The 26,858-nt window shown below is 61.1% G+C and overlaps 1 protein-coding gene across 1 annotated transcript in view; it reads right to left on the bottom strand.

The window, feature by feature from the left end:
• Nucleotides 1–303: 303 nt before the first annotated feature.
• Nucleotides 304–26,858, bottom strand: part of LOC121270348 (telomerase protein component 1-like) — a 111,587-nt gene continuing 85,032 nt past the window's right edge. Inside the window, exons 18-22 of the mRNA XM_041175640.1 lie at nucleotides 14,509–14,629; nucleotides 12,136–12,260; nucleotides 7,334–7,447; nucleotides 1,292–1,409; nucleotides 304–348 (exon numbers count right to left, since the gene is read on the bottom strand). Of these exons, the coding sequence (XP_041031574.1) occupies nucleotides 304–348; nucleotides 1,292–1,409; nucleotides 7,334–7,447; nucleotides 12,136–12,260; nucleotides 14,509–14,629 (523 nt within the window). The remainder of the gene's footprint in view (nucleotides 349–1,291; nucleotides 1,410–7,333; nucleotides 7,448–12,135; nucleotides 12,261–14,508; nucleotides 14,630–26,858) is intronic.

The raw sequence follows: 26,858 nt of genomic DNA, 5'->3' as shown, positions 1-26,858 counted from the left end.
CTGACTGTAACTGGTAGAGGGGTGGGTGAGAGGGTTAATCCCCCCCGGATAGGGACAGGCGGCCCGGTGTCTGACTGTAACCGGGAGAGGGTTAATCCCCTCAGGGTAGGGAACAGGTGGCCCGGTGTCTGACTGTAACTGGGAGAGGGGTGGGTTAGAGGGTTAATCCCCTCCGATAGGAACAGGCGGCCCGGTGTCTGACTGTGACTGGGAGAGGGGTGGGTGAGAGGGTTAATCCCCCCCCCGGATAGGAACAGGCGGCCCGGTGTCTGACTGTGACTGGGAGAGGGGTGGGTTAGAGGGTTAATCCCCTCCGATAGGAACAGGCGGCCCGGTGTCTGACTGTAACTGGGAGAGGAGTGGATGAGAGGGTTAATCCCCTCCGATAGGAACAGGCAGCCCGGTGTCTGACTGTGACTGGGAGAGGGGTGGGTGAGAGGGTTAATCCCCCCCGGATAGGAACAGGCGGCCCGGTGTCTGACTGTAACTGGGAGAGGGTCAATTCCCCCCCCAGATAGGAACAGGCGGCCCGGTGTCTGACTGTAACTGGGAGAGGGTTAATCCCCCCCCCGGATAGGAACAGGCGGCCCGGTGTCTGACTGTAACTGGGAGAGGGTTAATCCCCCCCGGATAGGGACAGGCTGCCCGGTGTCTGACTGTGACTGGGAGAGGGGGGGGTATGAGGGTTAATCCCCCCCCGGATAGGGACAGGCGGCCCGGTGTCTGATTGTGACTGGTAGAGGGGTGGGTATGAGGGTTAATCCCCCCCCGGATAGGAACAGGCGGCCCAGTGTCTGACTGTAACTGGGAGAGGGTTAATCCCCCCCGGATAGGAACAGGCGGCCCGGTGTCTGACTGTAACTGGGAGAGGGTTAATCCCCCCCCCGGATAGGGACAGGCGGCCCGGTGTCTGACTGTGACTGGTAGAGGGGTGGGTGAGAGGGTTAATTCCCCCCGGATAGGGACAGGCGGCCCGGTGTCTGACTGTGACTGGTAGAGGGGTGGGTGAGAGGGTTAATTCCCCCCGGATAGGGACAGGCGGCCCGGTGTCTGACTGTGACTGGTAGAGGGGTGGGTGAGAGGGTTAATTCCCCCCGGATAGGGACAGGCGGCCCGGTGTCTGACTGTAACTGGGAGAGGGTTAATCCCCCCCCCGGATAGGGACAGGCGGCCCGGTGTCTGACTGTGACTGGTAGAGGGGTGGGTGAGAGGGTTAATCCCCCCCCAGATAGGGACAGGCGGCCTGGTGTAGACCACGCCGATGGTGGGTGGAATATGGGTGCTCACTTACCTGACAGTATTGGCTCACGATGGCCTTCCATAGGCGGCTGAGGACACTGATCCCAAACTCCTCCAGTCCCTTCAGGAATGGTTTCCCATGTACTTCCCGTCCCCACTCACTCCGATAGCTGCAATCAAAACACCGGCCACTATCACAGACTATCAACAACATGAGGTGTAGAGTCAGCTGATCACAGATGGTGGAAAAGCGGGGGGATTAACGTGGGTATTGGGGGAGAGAGATTGTGGGGAGACGGGGAGAGTGGCGAGGGGGGGGAAGACAGGGAGGAGATTGGGGGGGGGGGAGAGAGAGAGAGAGAGAGAGAGAAGTGGGTAGAAGGGGAGGAGAGAAAGAGGTGGGGAGACAGGGAGGAGGGTGGGAGAGAGAAAGGTTTGGGGAGGCGGGGAGGAGAGAGAAGGGGTGGAGGGACATGGAGGAGAGTAGAGGGGGAGGGAGGGGGTGGCGGGGGAGAGAGGGGGTAGCGGCGGAGAGAGAGGGGGTAGCGGGGGAGAGAGAGGGGGGAGCGGGGGGAGAGAGAGGGGGGAGCGGGGGAGAGAGAGGGGGGAGCGGGGGAGAGAGAGGGGGGAGCGGGGGAGAGAGAGAGGTGGGAGCGGGGGAAAGAGAGCTGGGAGCGGGGGAAAGAGAGCTGGGAGCGGGGGAAAGAGAGCTGGGAGCGGGGGAGAGAGAGCTGGGAGCAGGGGAGTGAGAGGTACGTGCGGGGGAGAGAGAGGTACGTGCGGGGGAGTGAGAGGTACGTGCGGGGGAGAGAGAGGTACGTGCGGGGGAGAGAGAGGTACGTGCGGGGGAGAGAGAGGTACGTGCGGGGGAGAGAGAGGTACGTGCGGGGGAGAGAGAGGTACGTGCGGGGGAGAGAGAGGTACGTGCGGGGGAGAGAGAGGTACGTGCGGGGGAGAGAGAGGTACGTGCGGGGGAGAGAGAGGTACGTGCGGGGGAGAGAGAGGTACGTGCGGGGGAGAGAGAGGTACGTGCGGGGGAGAGAGAGGTACGTGCGGGGGAGAGAGAGGTACGTGCGGGGGAGAGAGAGGTACGTGCGGGGGAGAGAGAGGTACGTGCGGGGGAGAGAGAGGTACGTGCGGGGGAGAGAGAGGTACGTGCGGGGGAGAGAGAGGTACGTGCGGGGGAGAGAGAGGTACGTGCGGGGGAGAGAGAGGTACGTGCGGGGGAGAGAGAGGTACGTGCGGGGGAGAGAGAGGTACGTGCGGGGGAGAGAGAGGTACGTGCGGGGGAGAGAGAGGTACGTGCGGGGGAGAGAGAGGTACGTGCGGGGGAGAGAGAGGTACGTGCGGGGGAGAGAGAGGTACGTGCGGGGGAGAGAGAGGTACGTGCGGGGGAGAGAGAGGTACGTGCGGGGGAGAGAGAGGTACGTGCGGGGGAGAGAGAGGTACGTGCGGGGGAGAGAGAGGTACGTGCGGGGGAGAGAGAGGTACGTGCGGGGGAGAGAGAGGTACGTGCGGGGGAGAGAGAGGTACGTGCGGGGGAGAGAGAGGTACGTGCGGGGGAGAGAGAGGTACGTGCGGGGGAGAGAGAGGTACGTGCGGGGGAGAGAGAGGTACGTGCGGGGGAGAGAGAGGTACGTGCGGGGGAGAGAGAGGTACGTGCGGGGGAGAGAGAGGTACGTGCGGGGGAGAGAGAGGTACGTGCGGGGGAGAGAGAGGTACGTGCGGGGGGAGAGAGAGGTACGTGCGGGGGAGAGAGAGGTACGTGCGGGGGAGAGAGAGGTACGTGCGGGGGAGAGAGAGGTACGTGCGGGGGAGAGAGAGGTACGTGCGGGGGAGAGAGAGGTACGTGCGGGGGAGAGAGAGGTACGTGCGGGGGAGAGAGAGGTACGTGCGGGGGAGAGAGAGGTACGTGCGGGGGAGAGAGAGGTACGTGCGGGGGAGAGAGAGGTACGTGCGGGGGAGAGAGAGGTACGTGCGGGGGAGAGAGAGGTACGTGCGGGGGAGAGAGAGGTACGTGCGGGGGAGAGAGAGGTACGTGCGGGGGAGAGAGAGGTACGTGCGGGGGAGAGAGAGGTACGTGCGGGGGAGAGAGAGGTACGTGCGGGGGAGAGAGAGGTACGTGCGGGGGAGAGAGAGGTACGTGCGGGGGAGAGAGAGGTACGTGCGGGGGAGAGAGAGGTACGTGCGGGGGAGAGAGAGGTACGTGCGGGGGAGAGAGAGGTACGTGCGGGGGAGAGAGAGGTACGTGCGGGGGAGAGAGAGGTACGTGCGGGGGAGAGAGAGGTACGTGCGGGGGAGAGAGAGGTACGTGCGGGGGAGAGAGAGGTACGTGCGGGGGAGAGAGAGGTACGTGCGGGGGAGAGAGAGGTACGTGCGGGGGAGAGAGAGGTACGTGCGGGGGAGAGAGAGGTACGTGCGGGGGAGAGAGAGGTACGTGCGGGGGAGAGAGAGGTACGTGCGGGGGAGAGAGAGGTACGTGCGGGGGAGAGAGAGGTACGTGCGGGGGAGAGTGAGGTACGTGCGGGGGAGAGAGAGGTACGTGCGGGGGAGAGAGAGGTACGTGCGGGGGAGAGAGAGGTAGTGCGGGGGAGAGAGAGGTACGTGCGGGGAGAGAGAGGTACGTGCGGGGGAGAGAGAGAGGTACGTGCGGGGGAGAGAGAGGTACGTGCGGGGGAGAGAGAGAGGTACGTGCGGGGGAGAGAGAGGTACGTGCGGGGGAGAGAGAGGTACGTGCGGGGGAGAGAGAGGTACGTGCGGGGGAGAGAGAGGTACGTGCGGGGGAGAGAGAGGTACGTGCGGGGGAGAGAGAGGTACGTGCGGGGGAGAGAGAGGTACGTGCGGGGGAGAGAGAGGTACGTGCGGGGGAGAGAGAGGTACGTGCGGGGGAGAGAGAGGTACGTGCGGGGGAGAGAGAGGTACGTGCGGGGGAGAGAGAGGTACGTGCGGGGGAGAGAGAGGTACGTGCGGGGGAGAGAGAGGTACGTGCGGGGGAGAGAGAGGTACGTGCGGGGGAGAGAGAGGTACGTGCGGGGGAGAGAGAGGTACGTGCGGGGGAGAGAGAGGTACGTGCGGGGGAGAGAGAGGTACGTGCGGGGGAGAGAGAGGTACGTGCGGGGGAGAGAGAGGTACGTGCGGGGGAGAGAGAGGTACGTGCGGGGGAGAGAGAGGTACGTGCGGGGGAGAGAGAGGTACGTGCGGGGGAGAGAGAGGTACGTGCGGGGGAGAGAGAGGTACGAGCGGGGGAGAGAGAGGTAGGAGCGGGGGAGAGAGGTGGGAGCGGGGGAGAGAGGTGGGAGCGGGGGAGAGAGGTGGGAGCGGGGGAGAGAGGTGGGAGCGGGGGAGGGAGGTGGGAGCGGGGGAGAGAGGTGGGAGCAGGGGAGAGGGGGGTTTAGTGGGTGAGCAAGGGGGGAGTGGAGGAACGAAGGAGGAGTGGGGGAGCGAGGGGGGCTGTGGGGAGAGAGGCGGGTTTAGTGGGGGAGCGAGGGGGGAGTGGGGGAGTGGGGGAGCGAGGGTGGAGTGGGGGAGCGAGGGGGGGCAGTGGGGGAGCGAGGGGGGGCAGCGGGGGAGCGAGGGGGGGCAGCGGGGGAGCGAGGGGGGGGCAGCGGGGGAGCAAGGGGGGGCAGCGGGGGAGACATGGAGGAGGGTGGTGAGGAGAGAGGGCGAGCACAGGTTAGCAAGAACTGAGAGCAAAAGAGGCAGAGGCTGAGACATCTCGGAGCGGTTTCACCAGCCCTGCTGTACCTTTGTTCCCTGTGGCTGTCGGTGACATCCTGCAGAAACCCAGGGTCAGTCCGCACACCGCCGGGTCCCACTGGCAGCAGCCAGGCAATAATTAGGTCTCGGGGAATTGTTTATTTTGGGATATCACCGAAAAGAGGGAGAAGTGGCCGAGGTTTCTCGTCTTGCTCTCATCAGGACAAACACAAGAGTGCAAAATTTCAAAGGGTCACGACGATTTACACGTCGGGGGGGGCGGGGGTGGGGGGAAGGGGCGCTGGCGCGGGGGGAGGGGGGGGTTTCCGCAGGTCAAGCCTGCGGAGGAAGGAACGGAGCCAACCAGGCGCTTCCCAAAATCCCAGGCAATCGGATTTCCTTGTTTTCTTTCTCTCAGCCGCCGGGGAGAAATGAGCCTCCTGCCCTGGGTTCATCGGCTCAAACACCCCCGGCAGCGAGGCAGACCCTGCGGGGAGATCACGGAGGGGGCAGGGAGGTGAGGGAACAGGTGAGGGATTCGAACGCCTGAACACCTGTTGAGGGGGGAGCGGTGGGGGGGGGGGGGGTGTGGAGTTGCAGCCCAGAGTGCAGAGGGGCCAGGAGAGGCCAAGAGATTGGGGGAAGGAGGTGGGGCGGTGAGCGGCGGTAGGGAGGGGCATAGGGAGGGGCAGTGAGCAGAGCAAGGGAGAGGCGGAGGAAGGGGCGGTGAGCGGAGCGAGGGGGGTGCGGAGGGAGGGGGGCAGAGGGAGGGGGGCAGAGGGAGGGGGGCAGAGGGGGGGCAGAGGGGGGGGGCAGAGGGGGGGGCAGAGGGAGGGGCAGAGGGAGGGGCAGAGGGAGGGGCAGAGGGAGGGGCAGAGGGAGGGGGCAGAGGGAGGGGCAGAGGGAGGGGCAGAGGGAGGGGCAGAGGGAGGGGGCAGAGGGAGGGGGGCAGAGGGGGGGGCAGAGGGGGGGGCAGAGGGGGGGGGCAGAGGGGGGGGCAGAGGGGGGCAGAGGGAGGGGCAGAGGGAGGGGCAGAGGGAGGGGCAGAGGGAGGGGGCAGAGGGAGGGGCAGAGGGAGGGGCAGAGGGAGGGGCAGAGGGAGGGGCAGAGGGAGGGGCAGAGGGAGGGGCAGAGGGAGGGGGCTGACGGAGGGGGCAGAGGGAGGGGCAGAGGGAGGGGCAGAGGGAGGGGCAGAGGGAGGGGCAGAGGGAGGGGCGGTGAGCGGAGCGAGGGGGGCGGAGGGAGGGGGCAGAGGGAGGGGGCAGAGGGAGGGGGCAGAGGGAGGGGGCAGAGGGAGGGGGCAGAGGGAGGGGGCAGAGGGAGGGGGCAGAGGGGGGGGCAGAGGGGGGGCAGAGGGAGGGGCAGAGGGAGGGGCAGAGGGAGGGGCAGAGGGAGGGGCAGAGGGAGGGGCAGAGGGAGGGGCAGAGGGAGGGGCAGAGGGAGGGGCAGAGGGAGGGGGCTGACGGAGGGGGCAGAGGGAGGGGCAGAGGGAGGGGCAGAGGGAGGGGCAGAGGGAGGGGCAGAGGGAGGGGCGGTGAGCGGAGCGAGGGGGGCGGAGGGAGGGGGCAGAGGGAGGGGGCAGAGGGAGGGGGCAGAGGGAGGGGGCAGAGGGAGGGGGCAGAGGGAGGGGCGGTGAGCGGAGCGAGGGAGGGGCGGAGGGAGGGGCCGATTGGGGTCAGGCCGCGCTGGCTCCTGTGAATGGTAGTCTAACTAGCTTCCATATACCTGCACCCCATTAAGCAGAATCACAGAGTCACACAGTGCAGAAGAGGCCCTTCGGCCCATCGAGTCTGCACCGACAGATGAGAAACACCTGACCTACCTACCTAATCCCATTTACCAGCACTCGGCCCATAGCCTTGAATGTTAGGACGTGCCAAGTGCTCATCCAGGTACTTTTTAAAGGATGTGAGGCAACCCGCCTCCACCACCCTCCCAGGCAGCGCATTCCAGACCCTCACCACCCTCTGGGTAAAAAGGTTTTCCTCACATCCCCCCTAAACCTTCTGCCCCTCACCTTGAACTTGTGTCCCCTCGTGACTGACCCTTCAACTAAGGGGAACAGCTGCTCCCTATCCACCCTGTCCATGGCCCTCATAATCTTGTCCACCTCGATCAGGTCGCCCCTCGGTCTTCTCTGCTCCAACGAAAACAACACAAGTCCACCCAACCTGTCTTCCCGTCAAAACATTCAAGGCTTTGAGCCAAGTGCTCATCCATTTTTTGTTAATCTTTCTCTAGATTTGGTGGTATTGAGATTCAGGGATTGCGCTGAAACTCGGTGCACAAAACGCTAACTGTCAGCGCTTTGAGGGATTGGTCAACCACCCTCCCCTGTCCTGATGAGACTGCCCTCTCAGCTTGGCGACCTTGGAGGCCAAGGCTGCCAGGTGCATACTTCTCCAGCGCCAGCAACCCTGCTTCTTTCACATGGCTCTTCAGTTCGGAGACCCTCGCCCGAGCATGTTCCGACTCCGCAGCGAACTCCGGCACCCACTCCTCCGGCAGGGACCTGGCCAAACAGAAACGGGGTGCGTCAGGAACAGAGGCAACGGGCGCCGCTGCTTCAAAACACGGTTAATGGTATAACTCTCATCCCCAGCCCCAACCGCAAATGAGCTGAGCCCCTCCTGTTCACTCCCACTGTACACAATCCCAATGGATCCAAACCCCTTCCCATTCACTCCCACTGTACACAATCCCAATGGTTCCAAACCCCTTCCCATTCACTCCCACTGTACACAATCCCAATGGATCCAAACCCCTTCCCATTCACTCCCACTGTACACAATCCCAATGGATCCAAACCCCTTCCCATTCACTCCACTGTACACAATCCCAATGGATCCAAACCCCTTCCCATTCACTCCCACTGTACACAATCCCAATGGACCCAAACCCCTTCCCGTTCACTCCCACTGTACACAATCCCAATGGATCCAAATCCCTTCCCATTCACTCCCACTGTACACAATCCCAATGGATCCAAACCCCTTCCCGTTCACTCCCACTGTACACAATCCCAATGGATCTAAACCCCTTCCCATTCACTCCACTGTACACAATCCCAATGGATCCAAACTCCTTCCCATTCACTCCACTGTACACAATCCCAATGGATCCAAACCCCTTCCCATTCACTCCCACTGTACACAATCCCAATGGATCCAAACCCCTTCCCATTCACTCCCACTGTACACAATCCCAATGGATCCAAACCCCTTCCCATTCACTCCATTGTACACAATCCCAATGGATCCAAACCCCTTCCCATTCACTCCCACTGTACACAATCCCAATGGACCCAAACCCCTTCCCGTTCACTCCCACTGTACACAATCCCAATGGATCCAAATCCCTTCCCATTCACTCCCACTGTACACAATCCCAATGGACCCAAACCCCTTCCCATTCACTTCCACTGTACACAATCCCAATGGACCCAAACCCCTTCCCGTTCACTCCAAGTGTACACAATCCCAATGGACTCAAACCCCTTCCCATTCACTCCCACTGTACACAATCCCAATGGACCCAAACCCTTTCCCGTTCACTCCCGCTGTGCGTAATCTTAATTAGAAACTGATCCTGGTGAACGTAACCAGTTCCCATTCAGTCCTCCTGCAGGGAAGCCGGGGAGAGGGTTTAAAGCGGGTACTGTACTCAGGCCGTAACACAATGTGCTGCACCACATGGGATGACAGCTTCCAACCTGCATCATGATGGCATGTTGTCATGAAGCTATTGTGTATTATATTTTGAAAAATACTTTTCTTTTAAAATAGAGGTTTAGTCTGTAGGTGTGTCTTAATTGGATTAAAGCCAGCTGGTCTGGGTGCTGCGATGTGTACTAGTTTTGATATGTCAGAGAGATAGCGTGCATTTGCATTTTTTGAAAAGAGCATTCAAGGAGTGGGGTGAAAATGGACACCGACCTCGCAGCGGTGACCAAGCAACATGTTTATATTCCTAATAGAGTTAGTACTATGAAAGGGGTTTTATTGTTAGAGAGGTTTAGTTCAGAGGTTGTTGATACAATGAGAATTAACATTCAACGGGAAGCGGTAGGTATAACTTCAGCAGTGTTGTGTATGTGTGTGCAGGGCAGAGACAATGTGAGATCAAAGCAGCTGCAAGCCTCCAACTGGCTCCAAAGGAACCAAAGTGGAAAGAACCTCATTTTGAACTCGTGAGGTGAAAATGCTTTGCCTGGTGTTTGGTTAAGTCTACAGGCTGCCGTTGCTTTAATGGAGATTAGTTTGGGAATTTGTTAAAAGTTATGATAGTCGTAATCTGTGGCCACACGCATATATTTTAAATATGTTTCATTTAGTTTAATGTAAAACCTCGAGAACTGGTGGTCTGATTCCTGAATGTAGAGCTGCATCTCAAACATAACACTTAAAATGACAAGTTATGACAGTTGTTTAAAGTTTCCCTCTGGGATTTTTAAATAACTCCGCCTGACCAAACTGCATCGGTCATGACACGTGGCCTTTCTGATCCTGACTGACCATGTGAATCTCACAACCGAGGAAAGGTCGGAGGGTGATCCTTGCTAGCGAAGTCAGGGGGACAAACCCTTTACCTTGGAACTGGTGGTTACCCTGCTCCTCGTGTGACGCTGGGTCAGGAATTCTGGGAAGGCGGCCCGGTCACAATAAGGGAACGTTCCAAGTCGGGCAGGAAGCGGCATAGTGGTCATGTCGCTGGGCTAGTAACCGAGAGGCCGCGGGCTAATGCTCTGGGTGGGGTGGGGTGGGGGGAACACGGGTTCAAATCCCACCCATGGCAGCCGGTGGAATTTAAATTCAATTAATAAAATCCGGAATTGACATATATCATCGATCGTCATTAAAAACCCCATCCGGTTCACTCACTGTCCCCTTCAGGGAAGGGGATCTGCCGGCCTTACCCGGTCTAGCCTACACGTGACTCCAGGCCCACAGCAACGCGGGTGACTCCCGACGGCCCGTCTGAAACAGACGGCAAGTCACTCAGTTCAAGGGCAGCTGGGGGTGGGCAACCAAGGCCGGCCTTGCCGGCGATGCCCGCAGCCCGCAAAAGGGTAAAGGTCAGGGACGGTGTGGGTGAGAGACACCCGGTCTTCTGTCCACCCCAGCCCAGCCCAGCCCAGCCAGTGGAGACCTTCACCGCCTCTGCTCTGGGGGCTGGATTTGACCCCAAGGTCCACCACAGGGTGAAAGGTCAGCGTCACCCGCCCCCCACCCGATCCAGTCTCCCAACTGTCCCCAATTTCTCAGATTCTGCTCCCTGCCATTCGCACCTCTTCTACACCCGCCTTTAGTCCATTCGCTTTGTCCAGTTACCACCTCCTCGCGCCATCCCCTCCATTTTGTCGCTTAGCCTGCCCTGCCTCCCACCCGATCGCGCGCGGGGAAGTCACAGGGGTTGTTACAGCACGGAGGGGAGGCCATTCGGCCCCATGGCGTCTGCCTCGGCTCCCCACGCCACCCCCCCCCTGCCCACCCCCCGCCCCGCGCCACCCTGCACATCCTCCCTCTTCAGGTAACGATCCCGAGTCCCCCCCTTGAAAGCCTCGATTGAACCTGCCTCTCCCGCGGCTCTCGCCTTCCGGGTGAAGACGTTTCCCCCTCATGTCGGCGTGGCTCCTTTTTACCGGCGGCCTTCAATCCGTGACCCCCCCACCCGTCAACACCCAACCCCACCCCCCACCCCCCCACCCCCAACACCCCCCCCCCAACCCACCCCCAACACCCCCCACCACCCCCACCCAACCCCCCAAACACCCCCACCCCCCCCCACCCACACCCTCACCCCAACACCCCCACCCACCCAACCCCCCACTCCCAACACCCCCACCGCACCGCTCCCCCCCTCACAGCCCCCCATCCCCCGAGTACCTCAACAGCTTTTCGCCCAGGACCGAAGGCTCTGCTCCAGCTGGGGCCGACAGCCAGCGTTTTGTACAAGTTCGCCGCAACCTCCTCGCTCTTGCACTCTACGACCGCCACCCCCACCCCCACCACCACCGACCTTTCCTTCTGCTTGCCCACCACCTCCCCTCGCCTCCAGGCCAACTCGAAAGCGGTCACGTTTTTGCCAGCTTCTGACAAGAGTCAGCGACCCGAAACGTACGAACGCAGCAGGAGGAGCCCGCCCCGCCCCCCCCGCCTCCAGCCAGCCCCGCCCCCCCTCCAGCCAGCCCCGCCCCCCCTCCAGCCAGCCCCGCCCCCCCCTCCAGCCAGCCCCGCCCCCCCCTCCAGCCAGCCCCGCCCCCCCCCTCCAGCCAGCCCCGCCCCCCCCTCCAGCCAGCCCCGCCCCCCCCTCCAGCCAGCCCCGCCCCCCCCCTCCAGCCAGCCCCGCCCCCCCCTCCAGCCAGCCCCGCCCCCCCCTCCAGCCAGCCCCGCCCCCCTCCAGCCAGCCCTGCCCCCCGATAAGATGGCGGCCGGTCCGATTGTCACCTTGACACCAAAGTCCTGGCGACCCACCTTCCGATGACCTTTCACCCCCCCCACCCCCCCACCGCTTAGCGAGAATCTATCCGCCTCCACCTTAAAGCTATTCCAAGACTCTGTTCCCACTGCTTTTGGAGGAAGAGATTTCCAAAGACTCGCCGCCCTCTGAGAGAAAAAATTTCTCCTCGTCTCCGTCCTAAATGGGCGACCCCCTTACTTTGTCAAACACTGACCGCCCCCCCCACCCGCCCGCCTCACGTTCTAGATTCTCCCACAAGAGGAAACGTCGTCTCCCCATCCGCCCTGTCAAGACCCTCTCAGGATCCTACATGTATCAATCGCCTCTCACTCTCCTAAAACTCCAGCGGATACAAGCCCGGCCTGTCTAACCTTCCCTCAGAAGACAATCCGCCCGCACCCCCCACCCCGTTCCTGGTATTGGTCTGGTCAACCTCCTAACGTCAACCCTGCTTCTCCCAAGGCCTGAACGGCTGAGCATTTCCAGCATTTCACCTCAGATTGCCAGCATCTGCGGGGGTTTGGGCCTCCTTGACACTTCATCCTCCAGAGAGACAAGTGGCGGCGTAACTTCTCTTGGCACACGAGAACAAACACCGCCAACCTGGCCCACCATCCCCTCCGGCTAACTGTGCTCGCCGACCACAAGCGGCTGCCCTGTCATTGAAGGAAGAGACGCTCCTCGATTCCACCCACCCCCTCCCCCTTCCACCCACCCACCAACCCCCGCGCCCTCTCCTACCTCAGCACAGCAGAATCCCTGGTGTAGAAGAAAGACCTTCGACTGCCGGAGTCACCCCCGCTCAGTCGCAAAAACTGCATCATTTCCAACTCGGTGATGGAGCGGAGTTTCGGATAGGACTTGACCTGACGGATGAGGTGAGAGAGCGTCGCAGAGTCAGAAGTGGCATTTCAGAGCTGCTGGTCCCCTGGAACCCACTCGTACTGAACCGTCCCCATCAAACAATCCCAGGACAGGTACAGCACGGGGTTAGATACAGAGTAAATCTCTCTCTACACTGTCCCCATCAAACACTCCCAGGACAGGTACAGCACAGGGTTAGATACAGAGTAAATCTCTCTCTACACTGTCCCCATCAAACACTCCCAGGACAGGTACAGCACGGGGTGAGATAAAGCGTAAGGCTCCCTCTACACTGTCCCCATCAAACACTCCCAGGACAGGTACAGCACGGGGTTAGATACAGAGTAAAGCTCCCACTACACTGTCCAGCTCAAACACTCCCAGGACAGGTACAGCACGGGGTCAGATACAGAGTAAAGTTCCCTCTACACAGTCTCCATCAAACACTCACAGGACAAGTACAGCACGGGGTTAGATACAGAGTAAATCTCCCTCTACACTGTCCCCACCAAACACTCCCTGGACAGGTACAGCACGAGGGCAGATACAGAGTAAATCTCCCTCTACAATGTCCCCATCAAACACTCCCAGGACAGGTACAGCACAGGGTTAGATACAGAGTAAAGCTCCCTCTACACTGTCCCCATCAAACACTCCCAGGGCAGGGACAGCACGAGGTTAGATAGTGAGTAAAGCTCCCTCTACACTGTCACCATCAAACACTCCCAGGACAGGTACAGCACGGGGTTAGCTACAGAGTAAAGCTCCCTCTACACTGTCCCCATCAAACACTCCCAGCACAGGTACAGAACAGGGTTAGAAATAGAGTAAAGCACATTCCACACAGTCCCCATCAAACACTCCCAGGGCAGGAACAGCAGGGCGTTAGATACAGGGTAAATCTTCCTCAAGATTGTCCCCATCAAACACTCCCAGGACAGGTACAGCACAGGGTTAGATACAGAGTAAAGCTCCCTCTACACTGTCCCCATCAAACACTCCCAGGACAGGTACAGCATAGCGTTAGATACAGAGTAAAGCTCCCTCTACACTGTCCCCATCAAACACGCCCAGGACAGGTACACACGGGGTTAGATACAGAGTAAAGCTCCCTCTATACGGTCCCCATCAAACACTCCCAGGACAGGTACAGCACGGGGTTAGATACAGAGTAAAGCTCCCTCTACACTGTCCCCATCAAACACTCAGCTACAGCACTGGAGTAAGTGTCACACATGCCCCAGTGGTATCGTCCTGGCCTTTACAGATGTTTAATCCTGTCGTCTCCTGAAATGCATCATTGTGGGAGCGCCGCACTGTTGCGGATCAACTGAAATCCAATCAGATGTAAAACCGAGGCCCGTCCAGCCCTCTCGGGTGAAATGTAAAAGATTCAAGTTCAAATCAACAAGGAAGAACTGGGGATACGGTCCTGAGGTTGGGCTGGGGGGGTGGGGGGTGGGATCAGGATTTATCCCCCAACCTCCACAACTGCAGGTTACCTAGTCCGTCTTCCCGTGCTGTACGCAAAATGGTTGCCCCATTTCCTGCATTACAGCAGTGGCTCTGCCTGAAAACAAGGACTTCATTGGCTGGAGAGGACCTCACAAAACCATGAACGAGACTGTCGCAGGGAGACGGTGGCGAAGAGATCATGTCGCTGGGCTGGTAATCCAGAGGCCCCAGGCCAATGCTCCGGGAGGGAGTGGGCAGAGACCCGGGTTCAAATCCCACCCACGGCAGCCGGTGGAATTTAAATTCAATTCATAAAATCTGGAATGACGAAGCCAGTTTCAGTCACAGACACCGTGACAACCGTCAGCGATGGTCATAGAAAAAACCCATCTGGTTCACTAATGTTCGCCCTTTAGGGAAGGAGAAATGCCGTCCTTACACAATCTGGCCTACACAAGACGCCAGACGCCCAAACCCGCACCCCCCACCCCACTGCCCATAAAGGGCGATGTGGTTGACCCTTAACTTCCTCTGAAATGGCCCAAAAAGCCACTCAGCTCAAGGGGCAATTAGAAAGGGGCAACAAAGAGTCCTGGCCAGCGATACCCACATCCTACGGAAGAATATATATTTTAGAAATAGTCCTTCTTTCCTTTAAAGCTATAGCAGCGACACAGGAACGATCTGGAACATGGTGTTGGATCCCAGGTCGAATTCAGGCTGATTCGAATCCCGGGACCACAGCAACCGGAATACCGCGAGGGGGAACTGCAGACCGGCAGGAAATTTCCTTACCCACTCAAACTGAGGAAGGTTGGGTAGCCAGTAATCCGGGAGTAGCTGTCCGTATCTCTCCCCCAGGATTCCCACAAAGAGCTGACAGCGGCAAACCTCGGACAAGCAGAGCTCCAACTGCCTGTGAGGGAGAGAGGAGGAGAGAGGAGGAGAGAGTCAGTCCAGGGGTAGGGAGGGAGAGAGGTGGCGAGAGTCAGTACAGGGGCAGGGAGAGAGAGAGGAGGCGAGAGTCAGTCCAGGGGTAGGGAGGGAGAGAGGTGGCGAGAGTCAGTACAGGGGCAGGGAGAGAGAGAGGAGGCGAGAGTCAGTACAGGGACAGGGAGGGAGAGAGGAGGCGAGAGTCAGTACAGGGAGGGAGAGAGGAGGCGAGAGTCAGTACAGGGACAGGGAGAGAGGAGGCGAGAGTCAGTACAGGGACAGGGAGGGAGAGAGGAGGAGAGAGGAGGAGAGAGTCAGTCCAGGGGTAGGGAGGGAGAGAGGTGGCGAGAGTCAGTACAGGGACAGGGAGAGAGGAGGCGAGAGTCAGTACAGGGGCAGGGAGAGAGAGAGGAGGCGAGAGTCAGTACAGGGACAGGGAGAGAGGAGGCGAGAGTCAGTCCAGGGGTAGGGAGGGAGAGAGGTGGCGAGAGTCAGTACAGGGACAGGGAGAGAGGAGGCGAGAGTCAGTACAGGGGCAGGGAGAGAGAGAGGAGGCGAGAGTCAGTCCAGGGGTAGGGAGGGAGAGAGGTGGCGAGAGTCAGTACAGGGGCAGGGAGAGAGAGAGGAGGCGAGAGTCAGTACAGGGACAGGGAGGGAGAGAGGAGGAGAGAGTCAGTCCAGGGGTAGGGAGGGAGAGAGGTGGCGAGAGTCAGTACAGGGACAGGGAGAGAGGAGGCGAGAGTCAGTACAGGGGCAGGGAGAGAGAGAGGAGGCGAGAGTCAGTACAGGGACAGGGAGAGAGGAGGCGAGAGTCAGTACAGGGACAGGGAGGGAGAGAGGAGGCGAGAGTCAGTCCAGGGACAGGGAGGGAGAGAGGTGGCGAGAGTCAGTACAGGGAGGGAGAGAGGAGGCGAGAGTCAGTACAGGGGCAGGGAGAGAGAGAGGAGGCGAGAGTCAGTACAGGGACAGGGAGAGAGGAGGCGAGAGTCAGTCCAGGGGTAGGGAGGGAGAGAGGTGGCGAGAGTCAGTACAGGGACAGGGAGAGAGGAGGCGAGAGTCAGTACAGGGGCAGGGAGAGAGAGAGGAGGCGAGAGTCAGTCCAGGGGTAGGGAGGGAGAGAGGTGGCGAGAGTCAGTACAGGGGCAGGGAGAGAGAGAGGAGGCGAGAGTCAGTACAGGGACAGGGAGGGAGAGAGGAGGAGAGAGTCAGTCCAGGGGTAGGGAGGGAGAGAGGTGGCGAGAGTCAGTACAGGGACAGGGAGAGAGGAGGCGAGAGTCAGTACAGGGGCAGGGAGAGAGAGAGGAGGCGAGAGTCAGTACAGGGACAGGGAGAGAGGAGGCGAGAGTCAGTACAGGGACAGGGAGGGAGAGAGGAGGCGAGAGTCAGTCCAGGGGTAGGGAGGGAGAGAGGTGGCGAGAGTCAGTACAGGGAGGGAGAGAGGAGGCGAGAGTCAGTACAGGGGCAGGGAGAGAGAGAGGAGGCGAGAGTCAGTACAGGGACAGGGATAGAGGGAGGAGGCGAGAGTCAGTACAGGGACAGGGAGGGAGAGAGGAGGCGAGAGTCAGTACAGAGACAGGGAGGGAGAGAGGAGGTGAGAGTCAGTACAGGGGCAGGGAGGGAGAGAGGAGGCGAGAGTCAGTACAGGGAGGGAGGGAGGGAGGAGGCGAGAGTCAGTACAGGGACAGGGAGGGAGGGAGGGAGGAGGCGAGAGTCAGTACAGGGACAGGGAGGGAGGGAGGAGGCGAGAGTCAGTACAGGGACAGGGAGGGAGAGAGGAGGCGAGAGTCAGTACAGGGACAGGGAGGGAGAGAGGAGGCGAGAGTCAGTACAGGGACAGGGAGGGAGGGAGGAGGCGAGAGTCAGTACAGGGAGTGAGGGAGGGAGGAGGCGAGAGTCAGTACAGGGACAGGGAGGGAGGGAGGGAGGAGGCGAGAGTCAGTACAGGGACAGGGAGAGAGGAGGCGAGAGTCAGTACAGGGGCAGGGATAGAGGGAGGAGGCGAGAGTCAGTACAGGGACAGGGAGGGAGAGAGGAGGCGAGAGTCAGTACAGGGACAGGGAGGGAGGAGGCGAGAGTCAGTACAGGGACAGGGAGGGAGAGAGGAGGCGAGAGTCAGTCCAGGGGTAGGGAGGGAGAGAGGTGGCGAGAGTCAGTACAGGGACAGGGAGAGAGGAGGCGAGAGTCAGTACAGGGGCAGGGAGAGAGAGAGGAGGCGAGAGTCAGTACAGGGACAGGGAGAGAGGAGGCGAGAGTCAGTACAGGGACAGGGAGGGAGAGAGGAGGCGAGAGTCAGTCCAGGGGTAGGGAGGGAGAGAGGTGGCGAGAGTCAGTACAGGGACAGGGAGAGAGGAGGCGAGAGTCAGTACAGGGGCAGGGAGAGAGAGAGGAGGCGAGAGTCAGTACAGGGACAGGGATAGAGGGAGGAGGCGAGAGTCAGTACAGGGACAGGGAGGGAGAGAGGAGGCGAGAGTCAGTACAGAGACAGGGAGGGAGAGAGGAGGTGAGAGTCAGTACAGGGGCAGGGAGGGAGAGAGGAGGCGAGAGTCAGTACAGGGAGGGAGGGAGGGAGGAGGCGAGAGTCAGTACAGGGACAGGGAGGGAGGGAGGGAGGAGGCGAGAGTCAGTACAGGGACAGGGAGGGAGGGAGGAGGCGAGAGTCAGTACAGGGACAGGGAGGGAGAGAGGAGGCGAGAGTCAGTACAGGGGCAGGGAGGGAGAGAGAGAGGAGGCGAGAGTCAGTACAGGGACAGGGAGGGAGAGAAGAGGCAAGAGTCAGTAAAGGGACAGGGAGGGAGGGAGGGAGGAGGCGAGAGTCAGTACAGGGACAGGGAGGGAGGGAGGAGGCGAGAGTCAGTACAGGGAGGGAGGGAGAGAGGAGGCGAGAGTCAGTACAGGGAGGGAGGGAGAGAGGAGGCGAGAGTCAGTACAGGGAGGGAGGGAGAGAGGAGGCTAGAGTCAGTACAGGGACAGGGAGGGAGGAGGCGAGAGTCAGTACAGGGGCAGGGAGAGAGAGAGGAGGCGAGAGTCAGTACAGGGACAGGGAGGGAGAGAGGAGGCGAGAGTCAGTACAGGGACAGGGAGGGAGAGAGGAGGTGAGAGTCAGTACAGGGAGGGAGAGAGGAGGCGAGAGTCAGTACAGGGAGGGAGAGAGGAGGCGAGAGTCAGTACAGGGACAGGGAGGGAGGGAGGAGGCAAGAGTCAGTACAGGGACAGGGAGGGAGGGAGAGAGGAGGCGAGAGTCAGTACAGGGAGGGAGAGAGGAGGCGAGAGTCAGTACAGGGACAGGGAGGGAGAGAGGAGGCGAGAGTCAGTACAGGGGCAGGGAGGGAGAGAGAGAGGAGGCGAGAGTCAGTACAGGGACAGGGAGGGAGAGAGGAGGCGAGAGTCAGTACAGGGACAGGGTGGAGGAGGCGAGGGTCAGTACAGGGGCAGGGAGGGAGGAGGCGAGAGTCAGTACAGGGGCAGGGAGAGAGAGAGGAGGCGAGAGTCAGTACACGGGCAGGGAGGGAGAGAGGAGGTGAGAGTCAGTACACGGGCAGGGAGGGAGAGAGGAGGCGAGAGTCAGTACAGGGAGGGAGGGAGGGAGGAGGCGAGAGTCAATACAGGGACAGAGAGGGAGAGAGGAGGCGAGAGTCAGTACAGGGAGGGAGAGAGGAGGCGAGAGTCAGTACAGGGACAGGGAGGGAGAGAGAGGAGGTGAGAGTCAGTACAGGGACAGGGAGGGAGGGAGGAGGTGAGAGTCAGTACAGGGAGGGAGGGAGAGAGGAGGCGAGAGTCAGTACAGGGACAGGGAGGGAGAGAGGAGGCGAGAGTCAGTACAGGGACAGGGAGGGAGGGAGGAGGCGAGAGTCAGTACAGGGAGGGAGGGAGAGAGGAGGCGAGAGTCAGTACAGGGACAGGGAGGGAGAGAGAGAGGAGGCGAGAGTCAGTACAGGGACAGGGAGGGAGAGAGAGAGGAGGCGAGAGTCAGTACAGGGGCAGAGAGGGAGGGAGGAGGCGAGAGACAGTACAGGGACAGAGAGGGAGAGAGGAGGCGAGAGTCAGTACAGGGGCAGAGAGGGAGGGAGGAGGCGAGAGTCAGTACAGGGAGGGAGAGAGGAGGCGAGAGTCAGTACAGGGAGGGAGGGAGAGAGGAGGCGAGAGTCAGTACAGGGACAGGGAGGGAGGGAGGAGGCGAGAGTCAGTACAGGGAGGGAGGGAGAGAGGAGGCGAGAGTCAGTACAGGGAGGGAGAGAAGAGGCGAGAGTCAGTACAGGGAGGGAGGGAGAGAGGAGGCGAGAGTCAGTACAGGGACAAGGAGGGAGGGAGGAGGCGAGAGTCAGTACAGGGAGGGAGGGAGAGAGGAGGCGAGAGTCAGTACAGGGAGGGAGAGAGGAGGCGAGAGTCAGTACAGGGGCAGAGAGGGAGGGAGGAGGCGATAGTCAGTACACGGGCAGGGAGGGAGAGAGGAGGTGAGAGTCAGTACACGGGCAGGGAGGGAGAGAGGAGGCGAGAGTCAGTACAGGGAGGGAGGGAGGGAGGAGGCGAGAGTCAATACAGGGACAGAGAGGGAGAGAGGAGGCGAGAGTCAGTACAGGGAGGGAGAGAGGAGGCGAGAGTCAGTACAGGGACAGGGAGGGAGAGAGAGGAGGTGAGAGTCAGTACAGGGACAGGGAGGGAGGGAGGAGGTGAGAGTCAGTACAGGGAGGGAGGGAGAGAGGAGGCGAGAGTCAGTACAGGGACAGGGAGGGAGAGAGGAGGCGAGAGTCAGTACAGGGACAGGGAGGGAGGGAGGAGGCGAGAGTCAGTACAGGGAGGGAGGGTGAGAGGAGGCGAGAGTCAGTACAGGGACAGGGAGGGAGAGAGAGAGGAGGCGAGAGTCAGTACAGGGACAGGGAGGGAGAGAGAGAGGAGGCGAGAGTCAGTACAGGGGCAGAGAGGGAGGGAGGAGGCGAGAGACAGTACAGGGACAGAGAGGGAGAGAGGAGGCGAGAGTCAGTACAGGGGCAGAGAGGGAGGGAGGAGGCGAGAGTCAGTACAGGGAGGGAGAGAGGAGGCGAGAGTCAGTACAGGGACAGGGAGGGAGAGAGGAGGCAAGAGTCAGTACAGGGACAGGGAGGGAGGGAGGAGGCGAGAGTCAGTACAGGGAGGGAAAGAAGAGGCGAGAGTCAGTACAGGGAGGGAGGGAGAGAGGAGGCGAGAGTCAGTACAGGGACAGGGAGGGAGGGAGGAGGCGAGAGTCAGTACAGGGAGGGAGGGAGAGAGGAGGCGAGAGTCAGTACAGGGAGGGAGAGAGGAGGCGAGAGTCAGTACAGGGAGGGAGAGAGGAGGCGAGAGTCAGTACAGGGGCAGAGAGGGAGGGAGGAGGCGATAGTCAGTACAGGGACAGGGAGGGAGAGAGGAGGCGAGAGTCAGTACAGGGACAGGGAGGGAGAGAGGAGGCGAGAGTCAGTACAGGGACAGGGAGGGAGAGAGGAGGCGAGAGTCAGTACAGGGCCTGGGAGGGAGGGAGAGAGGAGGCGAGAGTCAGTACAGGGACAGGGAGGGAGGGAGGAGGCAAGAGTCAGTACAGGGACAGGGAGGGAGGGAGAGAGGAGGCGAGAGTCAGTACAGGGGCAGAGAGGGAGGGAGGAGGCGAGAGTCAGTACAGGGACAGAGAGGGAGAGAGGAGGCGAGAGTCAGTACAGGGACAGGGAGGGAGAGAGGAGGCGAGAGTCAGTACAGGGACAGGGAGGGAGGGAGAGAGGAAGCGAGAGTCAATACAGGGACAGAGAGGGAGAGAGGAGGCGAGAGTCAGTACAGGGAGGGAGAGAGGAGGCGAGAGTCAGTACAGGGACAGGGAGGGAGAGAGAAGAGGTGAGAGTCAGTACAGGGACAGGGAGGGAGGGAGGAGGTGAGAGTCAGTACAGGGAGGGAGGGAGAGAGGAGGCGAGAGTCAGTACAGGGACAGGGAGGGAGAGAGGAGGCGAGAGTCAGTACAGGGACAGGGAGGGAGGGAGGAGGCGAGAGTCAGTACAGGGAGGGAGGGAGAGAGGAGGCGAGAGTCAGTACAGGGACAGGGAGGGAGAGAGAGAGGAGGCGAGAGTCAGTACAGGGACAGGGAGGGAGAGAGAGAGGAGGCGAGAGACAGTACAGGGACAGAGAGGGAGAGAGGAGGCAAGAGTCAGTACAGGGACAGAGAGGGAGGGAGGAGGCGAGAGTCAGTACAGGGAGGGAGAGAGGAGGCGAGAGTCAGTACAGGGACAGGGAGGGAGAGAGAGAGGAGGCGAGAGTCAGTACAGGGACAGGGAGGGAGAGAGAGAGGAGGCGAGAGTCAGTACAGGGACAGGGAGGGAGAGAGAGAGGAGGCGAGAGTCAGTACAGGGACAGAGAGGGAGAGAGGAGGCGAGAGTCAGTACAGGGACAGAGAGGGAGGGAGGAGGCGAGAGTCAGTACAGGGAGGGAGAGAGGAGGCGAGAGTCAGTACAGGGACAGGGAGGGAGAGAGGAGGCAAGAGTCAGTACAGGGACAGGGAGGGAGAGAGGAGGTGAGAGTCAGTACAGGGAGGGAGGGAGAGAGGAGGCGAGAGTCAGTACAGGGACAGGGAGGGAGGGAGGAGGCGAGAGTCAGTACAGGGAGGGAGAGAAGAGGCGAGAGTCAGTACAGGGAGGGAGGGAGAGAGGAGGCGAGAGTCAGTACAGGGACAGGGAGGGAGAGAGGAGGCGAGAGTCAGTACAGGGAGGGAGGGAGAGAGGAGGCGAGAGTCAGTACAGGGAGGGAGAGAGGAGGCGAGAGTCAGTGCAGGGGCAGAGAGGGAAGGAGGAGGCGATAGTCAGTACAGGGACAGGGAGGGAGAGGGGAGGCGAGAGTCAGTACAGGGACAGGGAGGGAGAGAGGAGGCGAGAGTCAGTACAGGGGCAGGGAGAGAGAGAGGAGGCGAGAGTCAGTACAGGGACAGGGAGGGAGAGAGGAGGCGAGAGTCAGTACAGGGACAGGGAGGGAGAGAGGAGGCGAGAGTCAGTACAGGGACAGGGAGGGAGAGAGGAGGCGAGAGTCAGTACAGGGAGGGAGAGAGGAGGCGAGAGTCAGTACAGGGAGGGAGAGAGGAGGCGAGAGTCAGTACAGTGACAGGGAGGGAGGGAGGAGGCAAGAGTCAGTACAGGGACAGGGAGGGAGGGAGAGAGGAGGCGAGAGTCAGTACAGGGAGGGAGAGAGGAGGCGAGAGTCAGTACAGGGAGGGAGGGAGAGAGGAGGCGAGAGTCAGTACAGGGACAGGGAGGGAGGAGGCGAGAGTCAGTGCAGGGGCAGGGAGAGAGAGGAAGCGAGAGTCAGTACAGGGGCAGAGAGGGAGAGAGGAGGCGAGAGTCAGTTCAGGGACAGGGATAGAGGGAGGAGGCGAGAGTCAGTACAGGGAGGGAGAGAGGAGGCGAGAGTCAGTACACGGGCAGGGAGGGAGAGAGGAGGTGAGAGTCAGTACAGGGGCCGGGAGGGAGAGAGGAGGCGAGAGTCAGTACAGGGAGGGAGGGAGGGAGGAGGCGAGAGTCAGTACAGGGACAGGGAGGGAGGGAGGGAGGAGGCGAGAGTCAGTACAGGGACAGGGAGGGAGAGAGGAGGCGAGAGTCAGTAAAGGGACAGGGAGGGAGAGAGAGAGGAGGCGAGAGTCAGTACAGGGACAGGGAGGGAGAGAGGAGGCGAGAGTCAGTACAGAGACAGGGAGGGAGGGAGAGAGGAGGCGAGAGTCAGTACAGGGACTGGGAGGGTGAGAGAGGAGGCGAGAGTCAGTACAGGGACAGGGAGGGAGGGAGGGAGGAGGCGAGAGTCAGTACAGGGACAGGGAGGGAGAGAGGAGGCGAGAGTCAGTACAGGGGCAGAGAGGGAGGGAGAGAGGAGGTGAGAGTCAGTACAGGGACAGGGAGGGAGGAGGCGAGAGTCAGTACAGGGACAGGGAGGGAGAGAGGAGGCGAAAGTCAGTACAGGGAGGGAGAGGGGAGGCGAGAGTCAGTACAGGGACAGGGAGGGAGAGAGGAGGCGAGAGTCAGTAGAGGGACAGGGAGGGAGAGAGGAGGCGAGAGTCAGTACAGGGACAGGGAGGGAGAGAGGAGGCGAGAGTCAGTACAGGGAGGGAGAGAGGAGGCGAGAGTCAGTACAGGGAGGGAGAGAGGAGGCGAGAGTCAGTACAGGGACAGGGAGGGAGGGAGGAGGCAAGAGTCAGTACAGGGACAGGGAGGGAGGGAGAGAGGAGGCGAGAGTCAGTACAGGGAGGGAGAGAGGAGGCGAGAGTCAGTACAGGGAGGGAGTGAGAGAGGAGGCGAGAGTCAGTACAGGGACAGGGAGGGAGAGAGGAGGCGAGAGTCAGTACAGGGACAGGGAGGGAGAGAGGAGGCGAGAGTCAGTACAGGGAGGGAGAGAGGAGGCGAGAGTCAGTACAGGGGCAGGGAGGGAGGGAGAGAGGAGGCGAGAGTCAGTACAGGGAGGGAGAGAGGAGGCGAGAGTCAGTACAGGGAGGGAGAGAGGAGGCGAGAGTCAGTACAGGGGCAGGGAGGGAGGGAGAGAGGAGGCGAGAGTCAGTACAGGGACAGAGAGGGAGAGAGGAGGCGAGAGTCAGTACAGGGCCTGGGAGGGAGGGAGAGAGGAGGCGAGAGTCAGTACAGGGGCAGAGAGGGAGAGAGGAGGGGAGAGTCAGTACAGGGACAGGGAGGGAGAGAGGAGGCAAGAGTCAGCACAGGGACAGGGAGGGAGAGAGGAGGCGGGAGTCAGTACAGGGAGGGAGGGAGAGAGGAGGCGAGAGTCAGTACAGGGACAGGGAGGGAGGGAGGAGGCGAGAGTTAGTACAGGGAGGGAGAGAAGAGGCGAGAGTCAGTACAGGGAGGGAGGGAGAGAGGAGGCGAGAGTCAGTACAGGGACAGGGAGGGAGGGAGGAGGCGAGAGTCAGTACAGGGAGGGAGGGAGAGAGGAGGCGAGAGTCAGTACAGGGACAGGGAGGGAGAGAGAGAGGAGGCGAGAGTCAGTACAGGGACAGGGAGGGAGAGAGAGAGGAGGCGAGAGTCAGTACAGGGGCAGAGAGGGAGGGAGGAGGCGAGAGACAGTACAGGGACAGAGAGGGAGAGAGGAGGCGAGAGTCAGTACAGGGAGGGAGGGAGAGAGGAGGCGAGAGTCAGTACAGGGACAGGGAGGGAGAGAGAGAGGAGGCGAGAGTCAGTACAGGGACAGGGAGGGAGAGAGAGAGGAGGCGAGAGTCAGTACAGGGGCAGAGAGGGAGGGAGGAGGCGAGAGACAGTACAGGGACAGAGAGGGAGAGAGGAGGCGAGAGTCAGTACAGGGGCAGAGAGGGAGGGAGGAGGCGAGAGTCAGTACAGGGAGGGAGAGAGGAGGCGAGAGTCAGTACAGGGACAGGGAGGGAGAGAGGAGGCAAGAGTCAGTACAGGGACAGGGAGGGAGAGAGGAGGCGAGAGTCAGTACAGGGAGGGAAAGAAGAGGCGAGAGTCAGTACAGGGAGGGAGGGAGAGAGGAGGCGAGAGTCAGTACAGGGACAGGGAGGGAGGGAGGAGGCGAGAGTCAGTACAGGGAGGGAGGGAGAGAGGAGGCGAGAGTCAGTACAGGGAGGGAGAGAGGAGGCGAGAGTCAGTACAGGGAGGGAGAGAGGAGGCGAGAGTCAGTACAGGGGCAGAGAGGGAGGGAGGAGGCGATAGTCAGTACAGGGACAGGGAGGGAGAGAGGAGGCGAGAGTCAGTACAGGGACAGGGAGGGAGAGAGGAGGCGAGAGTCAGTACAGGGACAGGGAGGGAGAGAGGAGGCGAGAGTCAGTACAGGGCCTGGGAGGGAGGGAGAGAGGAGGCGAGAGTCAGTACAGGGACAGGGAGGGAGGGAGGAGGCAAGAGTCAGTACAGGGACAGGGAGGGAGGGAGAGAGGAGGCGAGAGTCAGTACAGGGGCAGAGAGGGAGGGAGGAGGCGAGAGTCAGTACAGGGACAGGGAGGGAGAGAGGAGGCGAGAGTCAGTACAGGGACAGGGAGGGAGAGAGGAGGCGAGAGTCAGTACAGGGACAGGGAGGGAGGGAGAGAGGAAGCGAGAGTCAATACAGGGACAGAGAGGGAGAGAGGAGGCGAGAGTCAGTACAGGGAGGGAGAGAGGAGGCGAGAGTCAGTACAGGGACAGGGAGGGAGAGAGAAGAGGTGAGAGTCAGTACAGGGACAGGGAGGGAGGGAGGAGGTGAGAGTCAGTACAGGGAGGGAGGGAGAGAGGAGGCGAGAGTCAGTACAGGGACAGGGAGGGAGAGAGGAGGCGAGAGTCAGTACAGGGACAGGGAGGGAGGGAGGAGGCGAGAGTCAGTACAGGGAGGGAGGGAGAGAGGAGGCGAGAGTCAGTACAGGGACAGGGAGGGAGAGAGAGAGGAGGCGAGAGTCAGTACAGGGACAGGGAGGGAGAGAGAGAGGAGGCGAGAGTCAGTACAGGGACAGAGAGGGAGAGAGGAGGCGAGAGTCAGTACAGGGACAGAGAGGGAGGGAGGAGGCGAGAGTCAGTACAGGGAGGGAGAGAGGAGGCGAGAGTCAGTACAGGGACAGGGAGGGAGAGAGAGAGGAGGCGAGAGTCAGTACAGGGACAGGGAGGGAGAGAGAGAGGAGGCGAGAGTCAGTACAGGGACAGGGAGGGAGAGAGAGAGGAGGCGAGAGTCAGTACAGGGACAGAGAGGGAGAGAGGAGGCGAGAGTCAGTACAGGGACAGAGAGGGAGGGAGGAGGCGAGAGTCAGTACAGGGAGGGAGAGAGGAGGCGAGAGTCAGTACAGGGACAGGGAGGGAGAGAGGAGGCAAGAGTCAGTACAGGGACAGGGAGGGAGAGAGGAGGTGAGAGTCAGTACAGGGAGGGAGGGAGAGAGGAGGCGAGAGTCAGTACAGGGACAGGGAGGGAGGGAGGAGGCGAGAGTCAGTACAGGGAGGGAGAGAAGAGGCGAGAGTCAGTACAGGGAGGGAGGGAGAGAGGAGGCGAGAGTCAGTACAGGGACAGGGAGGGAGAGAGGAGGCGAGAGTCAGTACAGGGAGGGAGGGAGAGAGGAGGCGAGAGTCAGTACAGGGAGGGAGAGAGGAGGCGAGAGTCAGTGCAGGGGCAGAGAGGGAAGGAGGAGGCGATAGTCAGTACAGGGACAGGGAGGGAGAGGGGAGGCGAGAGTCAGTACAGGGACAGGGAGGGAGAGAGGAGGCGAGAGTCAGTACAGGGGCAGGGAGAGAGAGAGGAGGCGAGAGTCAGTACAGGGACAGGGAGGGAGAGAGGAGGCGAGAGTCAGTACAGGGACAGGGAGGGAGAGAGGAGGCGAGAGTCAGTACAGGGAGGGAGAGAGGAGGCGAGAGTCAGTACAGGGAGGGAGAGAGGAGGCGAGAGTCAGTACAGTGACAGGGAGGGAGGGAGGAGGCAAGAGTCAGTACAGGGACAGGGAGGGAGGGAGAGAGGAGGCGAGAGTCAGTACAGGGAGGGAGAGAGGAGGCGAGAGTCAGTACAGGGAGGGAGGGAGAGAGGAGGCGAGAGTCAGTACAGGGACAGGGAGGGAGGAGGCGAGAGTCAGTGCAGGGGCAGGGCGAGAGAGGAGGCGAGAGTCAGTACAGGGGCAGAGAGGGAGAGAGGAGGCGAGAGTCAGTTCAGGGACAGGGATAGAGGGAGGAGGCGAGAGTCAGTACAGGGAGGGAGAGAGGAGGCGAGAGTCAGTACACGGGCAGGGAGGGAGAGAGGAGGTGAGAGTCAGTACAGGGGCCGGGAGGGAGAGAGGAGGCGAGAGTCAGTACAGGGAGGGAGGGAGGGAGGAGGCGAGAGTCAGTACAGGGACAGGGAGGGAGGGAGGGAGGAGGCGAGAGTCAGTACAGGGACAGGGAGGGAGAGAGGAGGCGAGAGTCAGTAAAGGGACAGGGAGGGAGAGAGAGAGGAGGCGAGAGTCAGTACAGGGACAGGGAGGGAGAGAGGAGGCGAGAGTCAGTACAGAGACAGGGAGGGAGGGAGAGAGGAGGCGAGAGTCAGTACAGGGACTGGGAGGGTGAGAGAGGAGGCGAGAGTCAGTACAGGGACAGGGAGGGAGGGAGGAGGCGAGAGTCAGTACAGGGACAGGGAGGGAGAGAGGAGGCGAGAGTCAGTACAGGGGCAGAGAGGGAGGGAGAGAGGAGGTGAGAGTCAGTACAGGGACAGGGAGGGAGGAGGCGAGAGTCAGTACAGGGACAGGGAGGGAGAGAGGAGGCGAAAGTCAGTACAGGGAGGGAGAGGGGAGGCGAGAGTCA

The sequence above is a fragment of the Carcharodon carcharias genome, chromosome 27 (genome assembly GCF_017639515.1).
Source record: "Carcharodon carcharias isolate sCarCar2 chromosome 27, sCarCar2.pri, whole genome shotgun sequence".
Classification (NCBI taxonomy): Eukaryota; Metazoa; Chordata; class Chondrichthyes; order Lamniformes; family Lamnidae; genus Carcharodon; species Carcharodon carcharias.
This window is presented reverse-complemented; position numbering and strand designations above follow the sequence as displayed.